At 41.3% G+C, this 21,904-nt stretch overlaps 1 protein-coding gene across 2 annotated transcripts; it reads right to left on the bottom strand.

Moving 5' to 3' along the window:
- Positions 1-216: 216 nt before the first annotated feature.
- Positions 217-19,749, bottom strand: skic8 (SKI8 subunit of superkiller complex). Of its 2 annotated transcripts, none has more exons than XM_021564860.3 (11): positions 19,418-19,749; positions 19,196-19,242; positions 12,029-12,056; positions 11,786-11,891; positions 11,520-11,692; positions 10,361-10,509; positions 4,912-5,005; positions 4,257-4,350; positions 2,120-2,212; positions 1,680-1,758; positions 217-719 (listed from the first exon to the last, which is right to left on the bottom strand). In XM_021564860.3, the coding sequence occupies exons 2-11, from the start codon at positions 19,205-19,207 to the stop codon at positions 630-632; spliced, it is 918 nt and encodes a 305-aa protein (XP_021420535.1). In that variant the 5' UTR covers positions 19,208-19,242; positions 19,418-19,749; the 3' UTR covers positions 217-629. The 2 variants fall into 2 exon arrangements, with proteins under 2 accessions (XP_021420535.1, XP_090058011.1); XM_090201885.1 differs by having other exon boundaries at positions 19,377-19,507.
- Positions 19,750-21,904: the final 2,155 nt, after the last annotated feature.

Raw genomic sequence — 21,904 nt, 5'->3', positions numbered from 1 at the left:
CATGCTGATTGAAATGTGTGCTTCCTCACTTTTCACAGAAATCCTGTGTACAGTAATTGTTTTTCTAAACATAACTGCCTGCGAAACATCTGCTGTATTTTAATTTGCGGGGACATTCACTTAAATCCACAAATGACTAGGTTACCATTCTGAAAATGTTGAAAAGTTATTTGAATAAATCAGGCACGGGTAGGAAGGAACATTAACTCAAATTAGTTGGGGAAATGAAATTACAAAAAAATCATTTATTTTGAGGGAGGGTAAGGTACAGTGAAGTGCAAAATAATCAATGACATTGAACCTCCCACAATCATTGTTTGATTGCAGTTTAGCTCTGGCTCAGTGGGGCAACCATGGGCTGTTCTGACTGAGCTAGGCCATAGGTGCATCTCAACAGTCTAAATGGACTTCCTCTCCTCACCTTCCATCTCAATGAGAAGAAGCAGGGCTTGTGAATGTGAATTTTCAAATCAGTGCAGCTGAGAGGAAGGAGGGCAAGTCAGAATATTGAGCTGCACCATAAGTAGGATGAGCCAGGCAAGATAAGCTGTGGTACTCTTACTAGAGCGCCAGTATTTAGGCTGCCTGGTCTGCAGCTGGGAGAGGTGGTAGGAATGAGAGCTGGTGCATCACATGGGACAATCATAGATATGGATGGCCCTGTCATCTCCAACAGATACGATCTTAGAACCTGTGCCGTTGTATTTCACACTCCACACCTGGGGGGGGGGGGAAGCAGACGACAAGACTTGAACAACATGCAAGATAGCAGTTAAGTGTAAAAACAGTGGCAGAGTTGGAAAAACACATGTCACTTAAAATACTCTGTAGGCATTTCGAAACCAATTCAGAATGCAGGTGTACGACTGTACCATCAAATGTAGTCAGAAAAGATTTCAAATATTACTATTCTGTAAAAAAAAAAAAAAAAAGAATGCACCCTTTGAAATGATTAAATGATGGTGGGACAACCATGTGATGTTCTTTCATCAATAATCCATTCGACCTCTGAAAAGCAAGAAGAGCTCCTCTGTCTATTGTGACCAGTCGGACGAGAGATACTGCTACAAAAGAGAGATGATTTTAAAAATCAGCTGCATTTGTCCATATTATTCTCTTGACTTCCTAGCAGCTTTCATTCAGACAAGAGGCTATAAATGGAAAGCAGACCAGACACTCAACTGCCTCTGATCTCTCCTCAGAGCAAAGTCTGTAAATTTGGAGATTTCTTCCAGAGAAGATTAAGCCTCCCTACAGGCGTCTGCAGTGGAGATCTAATGACAGCTCGGATTATTCAGTCTGCCAACGCTGAGACATAACAGAAACACAGGAGGGAGCATAGTAGGACAACAGCCACTTCAATTCCCATATTCTTTTGAGTGGCCAGCCACTATAACACCGAAGTCGGCAAGAGATGAGTGTACTGTATTGTATATGGCTGTTAGACCCAATAACATTTTTAATCCCTTCCCTCATTTTCTTTCTTTTGTGATCAGACTGTAGGTGAAAATAATATGGCGGATTAAGGATATAAATCCTGTTCACCCAATCCAGAATATACTATCGAGCATGCACTTTATGGATTGTAAAAGGAGAAGTGCTTTCTAAATAAAAATGTACGGTCCTCAGAACCAATAAAATGTTCCATTAGCCGTTGGGAGTTGACTGAATGTTCTCACCTGGTCCTGATGGTCAAAAAATGTGTTGACACATGCCCTAGAGCTGGCGTCCCAAACCTTCACACTCTTGTCTGAGGAACTGAGAGGAGCAAAGACAAAAAAGTAATTTTGTCATCCCAAAAATTCACAACACTTCTTGGCATCACACCTGTCATTTGTAGTCTGTAGACTCTAGTCCTCAAAATCTGAATGTATGTGAAACAAAAAAAACAAACTTGTTGGAACATTTTGGATATAGGACCTCTTCCTTCTCCCATCATTGACGTTATAACTGATTTTACATAACTGGATTGGTGAAAGATATGCAAGTGACAATCGTTTTATTGTTTTTGAATTAGACTTTGGCACCTGCCATTATTAAATCACATCAAATATGATCTGGGAACTTACTATTTAAAGCCAAAACAGTTACTGACTTAAGACAAGCACACACACTTTACCTGGATACAAAATGCGTGTCGTCAGGGGAGAAAGCTACGTTGAGGACCCAGGACGCGTGGCCACTCAGAGTGCCTGCCAACTTGGCATGCTGCCTGTAAAACAACATTTTCCAAGTTTTAATAAAATACATACACTATATGAGCAAAAGTATGTGGACACCTGCTCATCAAACATCTCATTCCAAATCATGGGCATTAATATGGAGTTGGTCCACCCTTTGCTGCTATAACAGCCTCTATCTACCCTTCTGGGAAGAATTTACTCTAAATCAGTGGTATTCATTGGACAGCAGATAGATGGCAGTATAGCGCAGCTGTTGAACAGAAAGGCTGAAATAGAACGCAACTGCTCAACTACAGCAACCGACACACATTAGTTTGCTACTAGTTAATTTTGCAGTCTGGTTGACATGGATCGATTTATTGTAAAAAAGAAACGTAAATCTATTGACAATAAAAATTAGGGGGAAGAGCTGGAGAACATGACAGCTATGAACAAACAACCACCGGGGAGAACCTAGAAAATCAGGAAGATGGCGGCGGGGAAATTCAGCTAGCTCACGTGGCGCCAGTGGCTAAGAGAAGGATATGGTCGATTCAAGAAGAAAACAAAGTTACATGAGAAATGAACAGACAAGTATTTTTTTTGTATTGCATGATGGGACCAGCTCTAGGAAGTGTCTTGGTGGTTCCAAACTTCTTCCATTTAAGAACACCACTGTGTTCTTGGGGACCGTCAATGCTGCAGAAATGTTTTGGTACTCTTCCCCAGACCTGTGCTTCAACACAATCCTGTCTCGTTTTTGCTCTGACATGCACTATCAACTGTGGGACCATATATAGACAGGTGTGTACCTTTCCATCAATTGAATTTACCACAGGTGGACTCGAATCAAGTTGAAGAAACATCTCAAGGATGATCAATGGAAACTGAATACTTATGTAAATAAGTTGTTTCATTATTTGAAAAAAATGTGCAAACATGTATAAAAAACAATTTTTGCTTCTTTATTATGAGGTATTTTGTGTAGATTGATGAGGGAAAAAATGCATTTGATCTATTTTAGAATAAGGCTGTAATATAAAATGTGGAAAAAGTGAAGGGGTCTGAATACTTCCCGATGCACTGTATAGTGTATACACTGGCACCACATGTAGCTTTTGGATTAATTTTGGTGATTATCTGGGTCTAGGGTTAAAAGGGGAGGGTATATTACAAAACTTTAGAATTTTACCATTAAACTACCAGAATTTGTCACTTTCAACGCTGTGGGAATTTATCAGGTGACATCTAGTGGCCCTGTTGGGCCCTTCAGATTTCCACAGGTGTCTCATTATCTATGGCCCTCTGTGTGGCCTTATCACATGTAAAATAATAAAATATTTTTTAATAAAATAACAAAGTTATAAATTATCATCAACTTAGCGTATACCATTGGTGTTTAATGAGGGTGTCCGCATATTTACACATTTATTTTACTATGTTTTTGTTGTCCGTGTTTTTGCTACAAACTGGTGGCAGTTGTGGAAAAGTTAATTGAAAATAATGCTATTGTTGATTAGATGCTTTTTTCATTCATTAGGCTATTTTATCTTGAACCATATGGTCTAGCCACTAGAAACTTATGGACAATATAAAAAATATATAAAGTATAAATTAACAAAAAGGTTACCAAAGATTGCCATATTACCGGTAGCTTTGCAACCATATGTGTCAGTTAATACTTTTTTTCAAATACTTAAATGTTTTCCAAAAAAGGAGCATGATAGCAACAGCAACACCCAAAATATGAGAATAGGGACTGCTTGGCATCAGACCACTGTTGATGTCTGAAAAGATCTGACAGACTTTGGGGTGATTTTAGGGTGAGCCATCACTGGAAGTCAGCGTGGACCTGTGTGACATAATGTAATTTGACATTTCATTTGGATCTCAAAGAGAACCACCAAAATTCTTAAGTTGTTTCAAATATATCCCCAATACTCAATTCATGGATACATTGCCTTGAACACAAAGCAATACAGCCATGCATTTTTTATTTGTTTGGAACAGTCTGTAGGATTCTTATTCTACACCCCAATACCCTAAAATGAAAGCAGGCGAGACAGATGGCCTTTAACTCCCCAGCGAACTTACACGTCATAAATCTTGATGTAGCCATCATCTGAGGCTGTGACTAAGAGCTGTGAGTCTGGAGAGAACGTCAGCGATCTGATAGGCATGGCGTGACCTACAGAGAGGGAGTGGAGAGAGGGGGAGACAGCATGCTTGATTAAAACAAACACAGCTTGTCTTCAGTGCTGACAATTCGTGAGAGCTATACACCTTCAATATGAAGACGCTTGACATTGTCCATTGTAGATTGAGTCACATAGCAGCCAGTGAAATGTTTTACAAACCAGGTTTCCATCCAACCTTTTTATGAGAGTAAAGTACTTAACAAATGTTGACAAAACAAAATATGCAAAGGTGGGATCGTTTTGTGCCGGTAAAATAAATGTATGCGAGAAATGACAAAAACACCTTTATGTGCAAATATTGATATAATAACCATAGGCGTAAACTTGTAATCACGCAATGGTATAGTATCCCACTACAACCCAGGAAAGCATGAAGTTTAATAGGCTACAGATTAAATAAGTTATAATGAACTTCACTGGGTGTTGAAAGTGCACAGTGATGTTATTTATTGGAAGGCAGCATCAAGCACAAGGGTCTTATTCTGGTGACATGACGATTGGTGCTTGGCTGTGGGAGAAAGTGGTTGAGGGACAGAGGCCAGAGAATGTACCTTCCAGCGTATGGAGTAGTTTCCCAGTGGCAATGTCAAAGATGTTAATGATTCCATCTATAGCTCCACTGGCCAAGTACTTTCCATCTGGACTCTGGAAAAAAAGATAGGGAAAAAATTAAATTCAAATTCAAGTATTTCTGATAGTTATAAAGTTTGTTTTGAGCAGTTGTATTTGAACGTTTAACTAGATGTTATTGATGTAATCATGTGGAAAATGTGGGATAAAAACTATGAACCACTGCCAGCTGAAGAACTGATTCATTATCAGGAACATTTGATAGTTGCAGCACTGACAATTCTTTAAAGGCTGTGGCTCCCGACTTTTCTCAACCTTTCTTCCCGAGCACTAAAGGTTCCGAAGCTTCTGCGCATGTGCATAAGATGTTCTACGCATGTTTCTTTACCTCTACTTTACACACATTTGTTGTGTCCTTCCCTTCACATTTCGCACTGTCAATTGTGACAGATAGTTTGAAATAACTACGAAGGATCTCTATACCAACCATTTGATCTCAGTCTCATTGGAATATGGATTTAGATTGAGTTATAGTATCGTTTCTAAGTAGTTGAATGATGTAAAGTGAGCGAAATTCAGAGCATATGGTGTTAAACTGTAGCTAGCCTACTGGTGTATTCTCATCGACGGGGCTGTAGTACAGCAGGTAGAGAGTGTCAAGTTCCTTGATGTCCACATGACCAAAAAACTATCATGATCCAAAAACATGGATCAAAAAACATGGCCTGGTATGGCAACTCCTCGGCATCCGACCGCAAGGTGCTACAGATGTTAGTACGGCCCAGCACATCACTGGGGCCAAGCTTCCTGCAATCCAGCACTTCTATACCAGACAGTGTCAGAGGCCCTAAAAATTGTCAGACTGTTCTCTGCTACCGCACAGCAAGCAGTATCGGGGCACCAAGTCTAGGTCCAAAAGGCTCCTTAACAGTTTCTACCCCAAGCCATAAGACTGCTGAACAGCTAATCAAATGGCTACATGAACTATTTGCATCGACTAAATTTTTCATACTGGTCCCCCGTGGGAATCAAACTCACAACCCTGGTATTGCAAGTGCCATGCTCTACCAACTGAGCCACGTTTCTTTGTGCGATGCAGAGATCTACAGTGGCTAGACCGTGTGTCTCCCAGATCTAGTTGTCTCCAATCCCTGTATAGGAGATTCCCTCTGGATAACAAGTCCGCTCCCACATTCAATACACCTGGGATGTGAGTAGTGAAAGCAGGTGCACCCTGCTCCACAGAATAATCTTGACAGTTGGTCTGTGTAGACGGAGAGAGCGTGCCACCCTGACGGTTGTGTGCCACCACAGTCATAGTCTGCCCTGACAAGGATGTGAGAATTTTGAAGGAAAGGCAGAAAGTGTATCAATGCGAGAAACACTGTCAGCAGTTCGATGTAATTTATACGAGCATGGCGGAGCTGTGGGACCACAATCCGTTTATTACTCTTCCTTCATGACTCTCCCGGTGAGTGACGCATCTGTCGTCACCACCTTCCTCGTTGACACTATACCTAGGGAAGGTTTTCCATTAAGAAAATGTAGTCAGGGACTTTCCCCTTTGGATGGACTCCGCTACTTCTCCCCCTGGGGAATGAGGTGTGCAAGACCCACCTTCCTTCTTACGAAGTTTGCACTTGTGTTTCATGGTGGTGACAGAAGGCCCAAACAGTTCCTTTGGCGCGATAGGAGCATCAAGGAAAATTGCTTTTTCCTTGTCCAATAGGCTGGACAAGGCTCCCCCTCCCACCATCACAAGGTTCACCCACAGACTTGGATTGCGCCTCTGCATGGTCAGAGGTTGAGAACTACAGCGATACAGATCTTGTCGCATTGGTCTTGGCTGAAATACTTTCAGCGTTGGGTTGCTGACCTTCACCTGTGTCCACAACAGCACCGCAGATGGCCAGCAGTAAGAACGTTGTGTTCAATGCCCATATTGAATGTGCTGCAGCCACATAGACCTTTCAGAATATGAAGGTGGTGAAGCACTCAGTCTTCCCAGAGAGAGCAGTGCCGGTCATAGACGAGGCACTGGGGTTCAGGTGGCTAGCCAGTGACGGCCATGGCCCACCTCCTCCATGCCTTGGGTGTCCATGGCAACAAAGAGTCTGGTTTGGATATTGCTGGAGAGGGGCTTGTCCAAATTATGTTTGGCTTCAGCCACACATGCATGAACAGCTGAGAGGAGTCGTTTCCCCACGATGGTTTGTGAGGGGAGTTTCCTTCAACGCTGCCACCACCCACGGGTGCGGGCCAGTCGATACAGAACCTGGTCGCTGCCCATTTAAAGACATCGATCAGCCCAAAGTTCACGAGGTCGGAAGAGGGCCTTGAGCAGTGGATTTTAGTAGAACCCGGGATTAGCGGGTGATGCCGCAGCGTGCTCAAAACCAAAGCAGGCAACACACAGGGGTGTGCATCATTGCCCGCTATTGTCGCCCGACATTGGTACGGGTGTGAAAGTTCTTGGATGGGGGGCAGGATGCCGGCTAGGTTCTCCCTGTGCAAGGGTAGCAGGCTCAATGGCTCCGAGGAATATCATTCCTCAAGCAAAGTGTGTGCTAGGTAGTGTTTGCCTTGTGGCTAATAGCCTAGCTAGTTGGCACACTTTACTTGAGGAAGTCCATGCTTTTTTTGTCTCTCCACGAACTGTGTGTCTCTCGAGCATCAGGCTGTAAAGCTAGGGCGGCCAGTTTAATCAACACGGCCTGTGAGTGTGTTGTGGTAGACAGAGGAGAGCTAGCAATTGCAAAAGCTAGTTTGGTGCAGCTAGCCTTGCGGTGAGTTAGACGGGTTAGCGCCTTGCGGCAAGAGCTAACAAAGTCTCTACAGCTAGCCATGTGGCACTGATAGGAATTTTATGAATAATGACTAAACAATATCTACATTTAAATATAACTATAACTAATTCAACTCTACCCTGTTTTATTATATCTGATTAATAAAGTTAGTTCATATGGAAGGGATTATGTAGCATGAACAAGGAGTAATTAAACATAATAAACACCATTCCAACTAGGTTGGGGAGAAATGGGTTGAGGGTTTTAAGTAAGCAAAAAGGATCATTAACCTGTTTGAACCGACTCAACTTTAACTCTGGAGCGTTTAGATAAGACAACGAGAGCCTCCCTAGGTTTTCCGTTATCTGGAACTGTCTGCTGAATAGTGATGGATAATGGTGAGACTTCAGAAGTTAATCTTGATATAGTGTGTGTGTGTGAGGATTGTGCGCTAGTGGGTTGAAATTAACTTTTGAACCTGCTTTGTCTTGGTCGAGAGGAGATTCATTCTATAACTAATGACGTCATATTTTGTATATAAACTGTTGTTCGTGGTTTTATGGCAGCGTTCTTAGAAACAGAGTGATTTTAATTAATGAACACATATAGGAATTATGAAATTCCGTTGACAGGCACTTGCTAAATGGAGACTGACGAGTAGAAAATGTATTCTACTCGAAGCAAAATGTACCTTTTGGTCAGCACTCAACACTATCAACTAGGGATGCACGATATATCGGTGAACATATCCGAATCGGCCAATATTAGCTAAAAATGCCAACGTCAACACAAGGTCTAGTTTAACGCCGATGTGAAAACCGATGTCAAAGCTGACCTATATAACGTAGGTACATGACGCAATGACACCACGTAAAATTTTGCGCTACACTTGCAACACAGCATTCCTAACCCACAATACCTGCTGTGTGGATTGAGCAGTCAACCAAGTCCAGCAGTGATTTGAAAGAGTAAGAACATTTCAGCGAGACAACTCAAAGGCGAAATCCATTAACGCCAAGATAATGGGATTCATTGCCCTTGGCAAGCAACCGTTCTCTGTCGTGAGTGATGTTGGCCTTCGCCGACTGGTCGAGCACCGGTACACAATACCAAGTGCGCTATTTTTCAGATGTTGCTCTACCAGAGTTACACAGTAATAGCGTCACTGCTATTAGCTTCACGGCTGACATTTGGACCAGCGATATCAGCCCCATGAGCATGCTGAGTCTTGACAGCACAGTGGGTCGTCGAGGATTGCATGCTCATGATTGTGCTGGTTGTCATACCGCTGCTGCCATTTCAATGGCATTTGAGAACATGTTTGAAACATGAACACACTAGCTAGCTCCATTCGAACAACTGAATCGAGAAATAAACTCATCAACTGCGCCTGCAGCAGACGTGATACCCTCGGTCATGGCATTGAAACGCCTGCTTAACAAAACTGCTAATACAGGCTGTGAACAAGCGATTCGGTGACATTCTCTCTTTAATGTGTCGCCACCATGCTCGATGCTATGTAAAAGGACCGCTACTTCGATGCAGACAAGAAACAGGGTTTATGTGAAATGTTACATACACAGCTGGACAAAATGGAAAACGGACACACTGACAGTGGGCACCGAGGAAGAGAGGCCACAGACAGAGCTGAAACTTCCCTGCTTGACATGTATGATGAAATCCTGGTTGAGAACGAAACGACTGAACAAATAAACAACAAAACAGCAAGTGAAATAAATGGCTTTTGATTATGTTTTACTGGTAATGGCAACTTAAGTAAATGCCAACAAAATAACTTTTTGGTCAGTATAGTGTGTGTGTGTGTGTGTGTGTGTGTGTGTGTGTGTGTGTGTGTGTGTGTGTGTGTGTGTGTGTGTGTGTGTGTGTGTGTGTGTACTATTTAACTGTACGAGAATGCTTAAAAGGCAGCTCAAATTTGAAATATTTTGGTTTAGCTTTTTTGGCAAGAAAATATTAGATGTCGGTATTGGCCAAACATTTCATATTGGTGCATCACTACAATCAACAGGAGCAAATGTCCTACATACATCAGCATTACCCTCACGGTTTGCCTGAGAACTGTTCAGTAGGAAGACAGGAATCTAGTCGTTCTGAGGAGAGCTTTTAGTGAACACAGTCACTTCCTCAAAGAAGTAGTGAGAATGACCAGTTGGCGGGAGAGTGGCTCTCTTCATGTAAGAGAGGGGCCCACCTCATTCGCCACATTACCTGTTCAACAGATGCTGTGTGATTGGATACTTCAAGCTTGTGACCCGCCCTAAGGCGTATCCCCATAAGTGACACACCGAAACAAGTATTAGAAATATAACTGCATTCCCAGAGATGTTCTATACTCAAGTCAACATAACTCATAACGACCAGTCATTTTCACAAATTGCTCTCCCAGAGTGCAAATGGAGAGCCCTTATGCTAATTGTACGTGTGTATGGTGTTATTATTTTTAAAAGGCCCAGTGCTGTCAAAATAGATGTTCCTGTTTTATGTTGTTGAAACTAGCAAACACTGTAAAAGTGTGAAAAATGTGTGTGGGGACCTATAAAATGTATTTTGAGTGAACACTTGTTCCACTGTAATAATCAGTAAAATGTCCCACAATAAACATTCAATCTTGATTGTTTCTTACGTAGGCTATACTCAGAATGAATTTCCCTCTGGTGTCCAAAGAGTACTCCTTCTTGCCGCTTTCAACCCCAAAGATGTTGACCTTTCCAAGATGGCTTCCTGTGGCAATGTATTTGGAGTCTGGGGAGAAGGCTACTGTCCATGCATCAACTGAAATTAGACGAAATACCCTTCATTACATTACTGAATACAGAAAACCAGAGAGAGAAAACATAAGGGTGACATCGAAGCCCACAGAAGTAAAAGCCAGGACACTTCTGCGCTACTTAGTATCTCCTTAAACTGTTCTATTGGAACGACAAGAGAAACAGAATAAAGGTGTAATCCTGGGTGACCTTTGAGGGTACTGTACAGTGTGAACAGCACTTCCTTAAAGTATTTTTTACTTTACTACTTAAGTAGTTTTTGGGGGTATTTTGGAAAACTTTTACTTCACTACATTCCTAAAGAAAGAAAAAAAAAACATTTTTACTCCATACATTCTCTCTGACACCCAAAAGTACCCGTTACATTTTAAATGCTTAGCAGGACAGAAACATGGTCCAATTCACGCACTTAAAAGAGACCATCCCGACTGCCTGATCTGGCGGACTCACTAAACAGAAGTTTTGTTTTGGAAAGGGGATACCAGTTGTATAACTGAATGCGTTCAACTGAAATGTGTCTACCGCATTTAACCCAACCTCTCAATCAGAGAGAGGAGCGGAGGGCTGCCACCACTGGTGAACAGTCACAATGTTAGTCAGCTCAGCAGGCTTTATAACCAATTTATTGAGCTATAACTCCTATGGCTCTGGCCTGAACTACAATTAGTCAACAACTAAACAAATCATACAACTGCAGAGGGGAATATGTCTTGTGTCAATAGCTTTGGCTGCAAGTTTGTCGGTCGTGGTCACTCAGTTGAGCCATGTGAGCCTTGTACAGGGTGGCAGCTTGACAAAACCTGACCCTATGAACCACATTTGAGCATAGTACTTCATCTTCAATGTTAAAGATCAGGGTTGGGGTCAATCCCAAATCATGAAAAAAATAACTGAATGGGCTTTTTCAATTCATGGAGTTTCGCATCATGAAAATCGCATTGTCCCCAGCCTTTGCTGCTACACATGCCCTCGCCGGACATAATGTGGCTGAAAAGCCACCAGACAATGTCCTACCTGGGCCTGCATCCATGGATTTGATCTGCTTGCCGAACTCAAGGTCCCAGAGGCGTATGTGGGCATCCAGCGAGCTGGAGGCTGCTATGGCTCCGTTGGGACTGACGTCCACTGAGACTATACCCAGCTGGTGGCCCTCCAGGGTCCACTGCAGCTCCAGCTTTTCGTCTGACCTGAGTGGCAAGAAAGAGAACAGAGCAGTCAACTTAGTGTAGACCGACCATACTGGCTCAATTCAATTGGATTCAAAATATGCAGTGTATTACCATTTCCAGACTTTCACCATGTCGTCCAGAGAGCCAGTGACTATTGTCTCCAATCCATCCCGCTCACTTCTACCCCACGCAGCAGTCCAGATGGCATCGTCGTGGGCTGTGGGCAAACACACATATTAGACACACCAAAAATGGAATTACAAGGTGTCAAATGACATTCCATTTGAAGGAAAATATGAATATCAATATGTAATGAGTCTAACAATATTGAGGATGAATTCAGACAAAACTCACCATGTTCTTGCTTGAACAGAATACTGTACTGGAAAGAAAATAAATTGTTATTGAATCACGCACAGGTAGCTTTCACAACTCATTATGTGATCACCTTACATGGCTTCCCCCTACCTGAAACAGAATCTGGGTTTACAGGAGACATTGAATATGGCAATTATTTTAAGCCCAGGCAGCTGCCATTCACCAGCTTAAAAATTCACTCAGTACTTACAAAATAATGGAGTTTCGCTAAGCAACTATTGTCCTTACTGCCGGTAAGTTCTTCAAAAACAAGGTCTAAATCCACCGCCAATAAAATCACTCATTACTGCCATTACTGATCCAACAGCAGGAAAGGTCTGATTTTATCCAGAGAGGAAGAGGCAAAGCCAAAATAAGCCCAATGCGTTTCTATAGCCTTCACGCTTTTGGGACAACAACTCATTGTTAGGGCGGAGACATGAGCATCAACACATATATACATGCAGACATTTGCAGTACAAGTCAAAAGTTTAGACACCTACTCATTCCAGGGTTTTTCTTTATTTTTACTATTTTCTTCATCGTAAAATAATAGTGAAGACATCAAAACTATGAAACAACACATTGGGAATCACATAGTAAATCAAGAAAAAGTGTTGAATCAAAATACATTTTATATTTGAGATTCTTCAAAGTAGCCACCCTTGACAGCTTTGCACACTCTTGGCATTCTCTCAACCAGCTTCATGAGGTCGTCACCTGGAATGCATTTCAATTAACAGGTGTGCCTTGTACCGTGTCTTTTTTAAATGTAACCTTTAACTAGGCAAGTCAGTTAAGAACAAATTCTTATTTACAATGACGGCGTACCGGGGAACAGTGGGTTAACTGCCTTGTTCAGGGGCAGAACGACAGATTTTTACCTTGTCATCTCTGGGATTCGATCCAGCAACCTTTCGGTTACTGGCCCAATGCTCTAACCACTGTGTTTTACTGTTATTTTAGAAAAAAATTACATACCACATTCAATTATTTACACAATTAAATGTATCATATAACAATTAATTAAGTAGTAATCTGGGGCACTACGGGAAAAGTTATTTAACAAGTTACTATCTCCTGACTAAACAAGATATTTCTCTCTTACGTCAGTCAGTCCGTCAGTTATTTAATTCTTAATTACCTTCAGTCTCATTCGGAATGTCGCAAAACTCTTGGATATCTGCATGAACCCTAGCATAAATGATGAATCTGCGATATACTAATTGGCTTAATTATTTATTTACTAACTAACCAATTACATAAACAAACAGGATAGCTTGCACATTGATTACTCCACAATGCAATGAAACGTCCCTAGTGGACAACACTGATATGACGGCTTGTTACACAAAATGCCGGATTCAAAAAAAGAGGGAAAGGGAGAGACAGGAATTCCACTAATGTACATATATGGAAATGCGAATACTTTGCTAATGAACGGCCGCTCTTTGGAAATTATTGCAATGTACATATTTATGGGTGTATGTCTTTGCTGTCTCTCCGTTTAAAAGGCTTGATCCATCTACGGGGAGTAATTCAACAGAAAGTCGAGAATGGATCTTCCAGAGGAAGTGTTCGTTAGAATGGATTTTTCAACGTGGTTCTCGATCGAGTTTACCAGACTACTAAACAGCTGCAGACTGAATGTTCCTGTGTAGTCTTCATCTTCTGAGTTTCTAACCATTTCAACGTGCAGCCACTCTCCACATTTTTCTGGTCTCATAAAGTCTGACCATTCATGACGTCCGGTTCCACACCGTCCGCCTGCTTGGTCTCTAGTCTTGTCGTTTTCTTAACCGTTTGTAACGTATTCAGCTTGCGCTGCACGTAACTGGTCTATAGAGTTCTTCAGCAGGTCCTTTGAAACACTTGGGGGAAATGGCCGTTCCATTATGTTTGGCAGAATGTTTGTGCTCGCATGGGCGTGGTTACTGACTGGACAAACTTTACATGAAAAAACATTTTCTCATTTAGAAGGCTAAGATCACATTTCACCTCACAAATAGTTTAATCCTACAAGTTCCACAACAGTTGGATGTAAACCTGATAACTGGGAAATATACACATTCAGATATAAATTTATGTTGTTATACCGTCCTTAACTTCTTATGGTATAGGGGACGCTTGCGTCCCACTTGGCCATAAGCCAGGGAAAATGCAGCGCTGCAAATTCAAATAAAATGATATAAAAATCTAACTTTCATTAAATCACACATGTAAGATACTAAATTAAAGCTACACTAGTTGTGAATCCAGCCAACATGTCAGATTTTTAAAAGGCTTTTCGGCGAAAGCATAAGAAGCTATTATCTGATGATAGCACAACAGTAAAAAAAGAGGGTAGCATATTTCAACCCTGCAGGCGCTACACAAAACACATAAATAAAATATAAAACATGCCTTTGACGAGCTTCTTTTGTTGGCACTCCAATATGTCCCATAAACATCACAATTTGTCCTTTTGTTCGATTAATTCAGTCCATATACAGTGCCTTGCGAAAGTATTTGGCCCCCTTGAACTTTGCGACCTTTTGCCACATTTCAGGCTTCAAACATAAAGATATAAAACTGTATTTTTTTGTGAATAATCAACAACAAGTGGGACACAATCATGAAGTGGAACGACATTTATTGGATATTTCAAACTTTAACAAATCAAAAACTGAAAAATGGGGCGTGCAAAATTATTCAGCCCCCTTAAGTTAATACTTTGTAGCGCCACCTTTTGCTGCGATTACAGCTGTAAGTCGCTTGGGGTATGTCTCTATCAGTTTTGCACACCGAGAGACTGAATTTTTTTCCCATTCCTCCTTGCAAAACAGCTCAAGCTCAGTGAGGTTGGATGGAGAGCATTTGTGAACAGCAGTTTTCAGTTCTTTCCACAGATTCTCGATTGGATTCAGGTCTGGACTTTGACTTGGCCATTCTAACACCTGGATATGTTTATTTTTGAACCATTCCATTGTAGATTTTGCTTTATGTTTTGGATCATTGTCTTGTTGGAAGACAAATCTCCGTCCCAGTCTCAGGTCTTTTGCAGACTCCATCAGGTTTTCTTCCAGAATGGTCCTGTATTTGGCTCCATCCATCTTCCCATCAATTTTAACCATCTTCCCTGTCCCTGCTGAAGAAAAGCAGGCCCAAACCATGATGCTGCCACCACCATGTTTGACAGTGGGGATGGTGTGTTCAGCTGTGTTGCTTTTATGCCAAACATAACGTTTTGCATTGTTGCCAAAAAGTTCAATTTTGGTTTCATCTGACCAGAGCACCTTCTTCCACATGTTTGGTGTGTCTCCCAGGTGGCTTGTGGCAAACTTTAAACGACACTTTTTATGGATATCTTTAAGAAATGGCTTTCTTCTTGCCACTCTTCCATAAAGGCCAGATTTGTGCAATATACGACTGATTGCTGTCCTACGGACAGAGTCTCCCACCTCAGCTGTAGATCTCTGCAGTTCATCCAGAGTGATCATGGGCCTCTTGGCTGCATCTCTGATCAGTCTTCTCCTTGTATGAGCTGAAAGTTTAGAGGGACGGCCAGGTCTTGGTAGATTTGCAGTGGTCTGATACTCCTTCCATTTCAATATTATCGCTTGCACAGTGCTCCTTGGGATGTTTAAAGCTTGGGAAATCTTTTTGTATCCAAATCCGGCTTTAAACTTCTTCACAACAGTATCTCGGACCTGCCTGGTGTGTTCCTTGTTCATGATGCTCTCTGCGCTTTTAACGGACCTCTGAGACTATCACAGTGCAGGTGCATTTATACGGAGAATTGATTACACACAGGTGGATTGTATTTATCATCATTAGTCATTTAGGTCAACATTGGATCATTCAGAGATCCTCACTGAACTTCTGGAGAGAGTTTGCTGCACTGAAAGTAAAGGGGCTGAATAATTTTGCACGCCCAATTTTTCTGTTTTTGATTTGTTAAAAAAGTTTGAAATATCCAATAAATGTCATTCCACTTCATGATTGTGTCCCACTTGTTGTTGATTCTTCACAAAAAAATACAGTTTTATATCTTTATGTTTGAAGCCTGAAATGTGGCAAAAGGTTGCAAAGTTCAAGGGGGCCGAATACTTTCGCAAGGCACTGTATATCCAAAATGTCCATTTATTTGGCCGCGTTTGATCCAGAAGAAAATAGCTTCCAAATTGCACAACGTCACTACAAAATACTTCAAAAGTTGCCTGTAAACTTTGCCAAAACCTTTCAAACTACTTTTGTAATACAACTTTAGATATTTTTAAACGTTAATAAATCGATCAAATTGAAGACGGGTCTATCTGTGTTCAATACAGGAAGACAACAAACCAAGCAACTTTTCAAGTCTTGCACAACTCTCAACAGTGTTACGCAGTTCCTAGATGGCCGTACTTCTTCATTGCACAAATGAATAACCTCAACCAAATTCCAAAGACTGGTGACATCCAGTGGAAGCGGTAGGAACTGAAAACAAGTTCCTAAGAAATATTGTTTGCCAAAGAGAACGGAGTGAACAGACAGAGACCTCAACAAAAACATTCTGAACGGTTAGTCCTCAGGGTTTTGCCTGCTACATAACTTCTGTTATACTCACAGACATAATTCAAACAGTTTTAGAAACTTCAGAGTGTTTTCTATCCAAATCTACTAATAATATGCATATCTTATATTCTTGGCATGAGTAGCAGGAAGTTGAAATTGGGCACGCTATTTATCCAAAAGTGAAAATGCTGCCCCTATACCTTAAGAAGTTAATGAGATCCCAAAACAACAACCGACAATTGGGTTCTTTAAGTACCCACGGACCCTTCCAACTGTTCGGATTACAGAAATATATTTTGATGTTACCGTACTGCAACTCTCACTCTGTTGTAACAAAGGGATTTTTTACTTCAATTTTTTGCAGAGTGGGAGAGAGTGTTTTCAGTATTTACAACAGTCATGAAACGGCCAACTTCACCCCTCTCCCCCTATGCGGGAGAGAGCGGAATCACTGTAACCCGAATCTTCAGATCTTCACAGGAGTGTCATGACACCTGTTAAAAGTTATTTTGTGGAATTTCTTTCCTTCTTAATGCGTTTGAGCCAATCAGTTGTGTTGTGACATGGTAGTATACAGAAGATTTGGTAAAATACCAAATCCATATTATGGCAAGAATAGCTCAAATAGGCAAAGAGAAACAACAGTCCATCACTACTTTAAGACAATCTGGAAAATTAAGAACCTCAAAACTTTTTGAGTAGGCAACATTTCTGGGATCTTTTATTTATTTTTTTTGTTGAATTTTTTACCCCTTTTTCTCCCCAATTTCATGGTATCCAATTGTTGTAGTAGCTGCTATCTTGTCTCATTGCTACAACTCCCGTACAGACTCGGGAGAGACGAAGGCTGAATGTCATGCGTCCTCCGATACACAACCCAACCAGCCGTACTGCTTCTTAACACAGCGCGCATCCAACCCGGAAGCCAGCCGCACCAATGTGTCGGAGGCTACACCGTGCAACCGGCAACCTTGGTTAGCGCGCACTGCGCCCGGCCCGCCACAGGAGTCGCTGGTGCGCGATGAGACAAGGACATCCCTACCGACCAATCCCTCCCTAACCCGGACGACGCTAGGCCAATTGTGCGTCGCCCCACGGACCTTCCGGTCGCGGCCGGTTACGACAGAGCCTGGGCGCTGCAGTACAGCGCCCTTAACCACTGCGCCACCCGGGAGGCGGGGATCTTTTATTTCTGCTCATGAAACCAACATTTCACATGTTGTGTTCATATTTTTGTTCAGTGTAGCTTCTTCCGGTTTGATGCAGTCCAAGACAGGCACTACGTAATCATATTTTATGGTGAATAACATAGCTATGTCAGCTATTAGTCTAACTATAGCGTAAGTCGGCTTGTTTGGTTACCATTTCGCCCTCCCTGCTCCCCATGTCACGCGCTCACAGTAGGGCCAATCCACGTCTGCTAGAGCTGCACCTCTCTCCCTCCTCTCACGCTTTAACAGCTCTGGTTAATAAAAAGTAGCTTAAATTTCCTTTTCTGCAGCTTCCCTTACTTGGATCGGATCAGACCAAGTCTAGATCTGACCAGGTCAATATGTAACGAGACTAGTTGTATTCGGGTCCACTCGGAATGGGTCTCTATATTTAAAAACAAATATTTAGGCATATCAGGTCCGAGTGGGAATGCCCCGGGTTCATTTCAGAACGGATCCAAAACCTCAGCATCATTCAGACGGAGATAACATTCCAATTAGTCAATGGGTATCGTTGGAATGCAAGCTGCATATCCTGAGTGCCCGATGATGTAGAATTTGAAACTTATCACCACACAGCCCCAATACCCCGACAGTCATACAGGAAGGATACTGGCCTTGTCGCTGCATCTATCCTAGAATTGTGAGTCTATCCCAAAATTGTGCAGCTACCTGGACAGCTAACTTCCATTAAATGGTATTATGGCAGCCATATTGGATTTAAGGCTAAATCAATGATGGTCCTAAAGAGAATCTATGGCAAGTTACCTTGGACACAAATTCTGATGTCAGAGCCCACTGTGGCTAGATTATACTAGCCACAACAATAAATACATGTAACTGTATGCATCTTTGTCAGATAGGATGATACAGCACTGAATGAGAGCAAATTTGACTTGGAAAGTTGTCTATTATATTATCTACCAAAAAGTAAAGCTTACTTTTTTCATAAATATTCAATGACTTTTGCAGTACAATATTTTTACACAACCATCCATTTCATAAATGGGAGACATTAGGGATGTGAAAAAACTGGATGTGTTTTGTTCTACCTCGGGTAGGGAGGGGTATCTCACTAGCATATGTTGACACTATTAAACTTGAAATGCTGGTGAATGGCTGCTTCATGGCTTAAAATGAGAACCGCCATATTCAACGTCTTCTGTAATCGAGATTTTGGTTCACCCCCAAACAGAGACTTACTGAGAGAATGAATGAACCTGACTGAATGTCTGAAACAGACACACGTTGATTTCAGCACGCCTGTATGTTTCTTACTCGCAAGATTAGCCAATCAGCTAACTGTTAGCTAGCTACCTAACACAACAGAACATTACAGACCTAGGAAGTAACGTTAGCTAACTTAGCATGCTACTAACCTTGGCTTTGGCTAACGTTAGCTAATTATTTCACTTACTTGAGTGCTCATGGTTGTTCGTTAAATCTTGCAAGTAGTTTTACGTCCTGAAAGTCAAATAATTCACATAACGTTAGCTAAGTAAAGTTAGCTAGCTAAATAGCTATTTCTCTACCTGGTAAAGCTAGCTAACGTTATAGCTACTCCAGAAATGCAGAAAAAAAATAATGAACTAGAACACCTGGATATTGCTGAAAGATGCATATTAATTAGTGATGTTACGTTTGATACTGGAGCACCAAGGCAAGCGTCGAAATCGCGAAGCAGCCAACTTCGAAGCGCTGTTCTTCTTCTTCGGTCGGGTTTATCGGCGGTTGGTATCCAACGTTATGGTGCATTACCGCCACGTACTGTACTGGAGTGTGGGCCAGAGTCAGGGAGAAACTAAATCTTACCTGCCAGCCCCGATGCTCTTAAAAAACAAAACAAATATTTGAGACTATATCTAATGACGTTCTACTCAATATACTCTTTAAACTAATTTCCTGTGCCCCCTTTTTTTAAACCACGTTGCAAAATGCGATATCCCACTACCACTACTTCTCCTTCTTCTGACTTGCCTAGTTAAATAAAGGTTACATTTATTGGCAGACTCACACTTAAGGTCTATTGCTGCCACCTTCTTTAGGGGGTAGTGAAATATCTTTGGAGGTAAATTAGTGACAAGTATAGAAGCACATACAGTATGATTTGAACCAATTATGTACCAAAGACATCTTAAATCGTTATATATATATATATATATATATATATATATATATATATATATATATATATATATATATATATATATATATATATACACACACACACTACTGTTCAAAAGTTTGGGGTCACTTAGAAATGTCCTTGTTTTTGAAAGAAAAGCTATTTTTTTGTCCATTTAAAATAACATCAAATTGATCAGAAATACAGTGTAGACATTGTTAATGTTTTAATTGACTATTGTAGATGGGAACGGCAGATTTTTTAAAACGGAATATCTACATAGGTGTACAGAGGCCCATTATCAGCAACCATCACTCCTGTGTTCCAATGGCACGTTGTGTTAGCTAATCCAAGTTTATCATTTTAAAAGGCTAAATGATCATTAGAAAGCCCTTTTGCCATTATGTTAGCACAGCTGAAAACTGTTGTCCTGATTAAAGAAGCAATAAAACAAGCCTTCTTTAGACTAGTTGAGAATCTGGAGCATCAGCATTTGTGGGTTTGATTACAGGCTCAAAATGGCCAGAAACAAATCACTTTCTTCTGAAACTCGTCAGTCTATTATTGTTCTGAGAAATGAAGGCTATTCAATGGGAAAAATTGCCAAGAAACTGAAGGTCTGGTGCAACGCTGTGTACTACTCCCTTCACAGAACAGTGCAAACTGTCTCTAACCAGAATAAAAAGAGGGGTGGGAGGCCCCGGTGCACAACTGAGCAAGAGGACAAGTACATTAGTGTCTAGTTTAAGAAACAGACGCCTCACAAGTCCTCAACTGGCACCTTCATAAAATAATACCTGCAAAACACGAGTTTCAACGTCAACAGTGAAGAGGTGACTCCGGGATGCTGGCCTTCTAGGAAGAGTTGCAAAGAAAAATACATATATCAGACTGGCCAATAAAATATTAAGATTGGCAAAAGAGCACAGACACTGGACAGAAATTTGGCTTTTTCTTGCTCGTGTTTCTTGGCCCAAGCATGTGTCTTCTTCTTATTGGTGTCCTTTAGTAGTGGTTTCTTTGCAGCAATTCGACCATGAAGGCCTAATTCACTCAGTCTCCTCTTAACAGTTGATGTTGAGATGTGTCTGTTACTTGAACTCTGTGAAGCATTTATTTGGGCTGCAATTTCTTTGGCTGGTAATTGGGTTGCATTAAGAAGGAAATAAATTAGACTATTTAACTTTGAACAAGGCATTCCAGGTGACGACCTCTAGGTGACGACCTCATGAAGCTAGTTGAGAGAATGCCAAGAGTGTGCAAAGCTGTCATCAAGGCAAAGGGTGGCTGCTTTGAAGAATCTCTAATATTAAAATCTTTGTTTAACACTTTTTTTGGTTACTACATGATTCCATGTGTTATTTCATAGTTTGAATGTCTTCACTATTATTCTTCAATGTAGAAAATAGTAAAAATAAAGAAAAACACTTGAATGAGTAGGTGTGTCCAAACTTTTGACTGCCAGTATTTATCTTACATTAGGGTGAAGTAGCCTAGGCTTTCTAATCTAGTTAGATTTTCAATATTAATTATCAACGAATATAAAACCATGTTATCTTGAATGGTGTAACTTAATAATATGCACGGGTGTGCTAGATGTGTGAATTTATCACAATGCAAGCCTACTCATTAGAAAAAAACAGCAGCTCTAATTCAATATTAACTTCACAGTGAAATACCGCTATTCTGGCTATTAATCATTCTTAAACAGTCAGTAAAATAGCTTATTTAGCTATCTCAAATCGTAGCCTTTAAGATCTCATGTATGCAAGTTTACCTGTCTTATCCACAATGATGGAGCAGCAGACCAAGTAATATGTGAGAGGAGGACCCTATAGCGTAGGATAATTAGGAGAGCATCCTGGCGGGCTGTATCACCGCCTGGTATGGCAACTGCACCGCCCTCAACCGTAAGGCTCTCCAGAGGGTAGTGAGGTCTGCACAACGCATCACCGGGGGCAAACTACCTGCCCTCCAGGACACCTACACCACCCGATGTCA

Source organism: Oncorhynchus mykiss, chromosome 2, assembly GCF_057628025.1.
Source record: "Oncorhynchus mykiss isolate SJ-2025 chromosome 2, ASM5762802v1, whole genome shotgun sequence".
NCBI classification, from domain to species: Eukaryota; Metazoa; Chordata; class Actinopteri; order Salmoniformes; family Salmonidae; genus Oncorhynchus; species Oncorhynchus mykiss.
Note: the sequence above shows the minus strand (reverse complement) of the source record. Positions and strands in the feature narration are given on the sequence as shown.

What these genes read in the sequence shown, in the direction of transcription:
- skic8 (XM_021564860.3), bottom strand. An exon ending in TACATCAAGATTTATGACGT is followed by an intron (nt 2,213 to 4,256) that starts GTAAGTTCGCTG and finishes GTTGTTTTACAG; the next exon opens with GCAGCATGCCAAGTTGGCAG. An exon ending in TTTTTGACCATCAGGACCAG is followed by an intron (nt 720 to 1,679) that starts GTGAGAACATTC and finishes CCCCCCCCCCAG; the next exon opens with GTGTGGAGTGTGAAATACAA.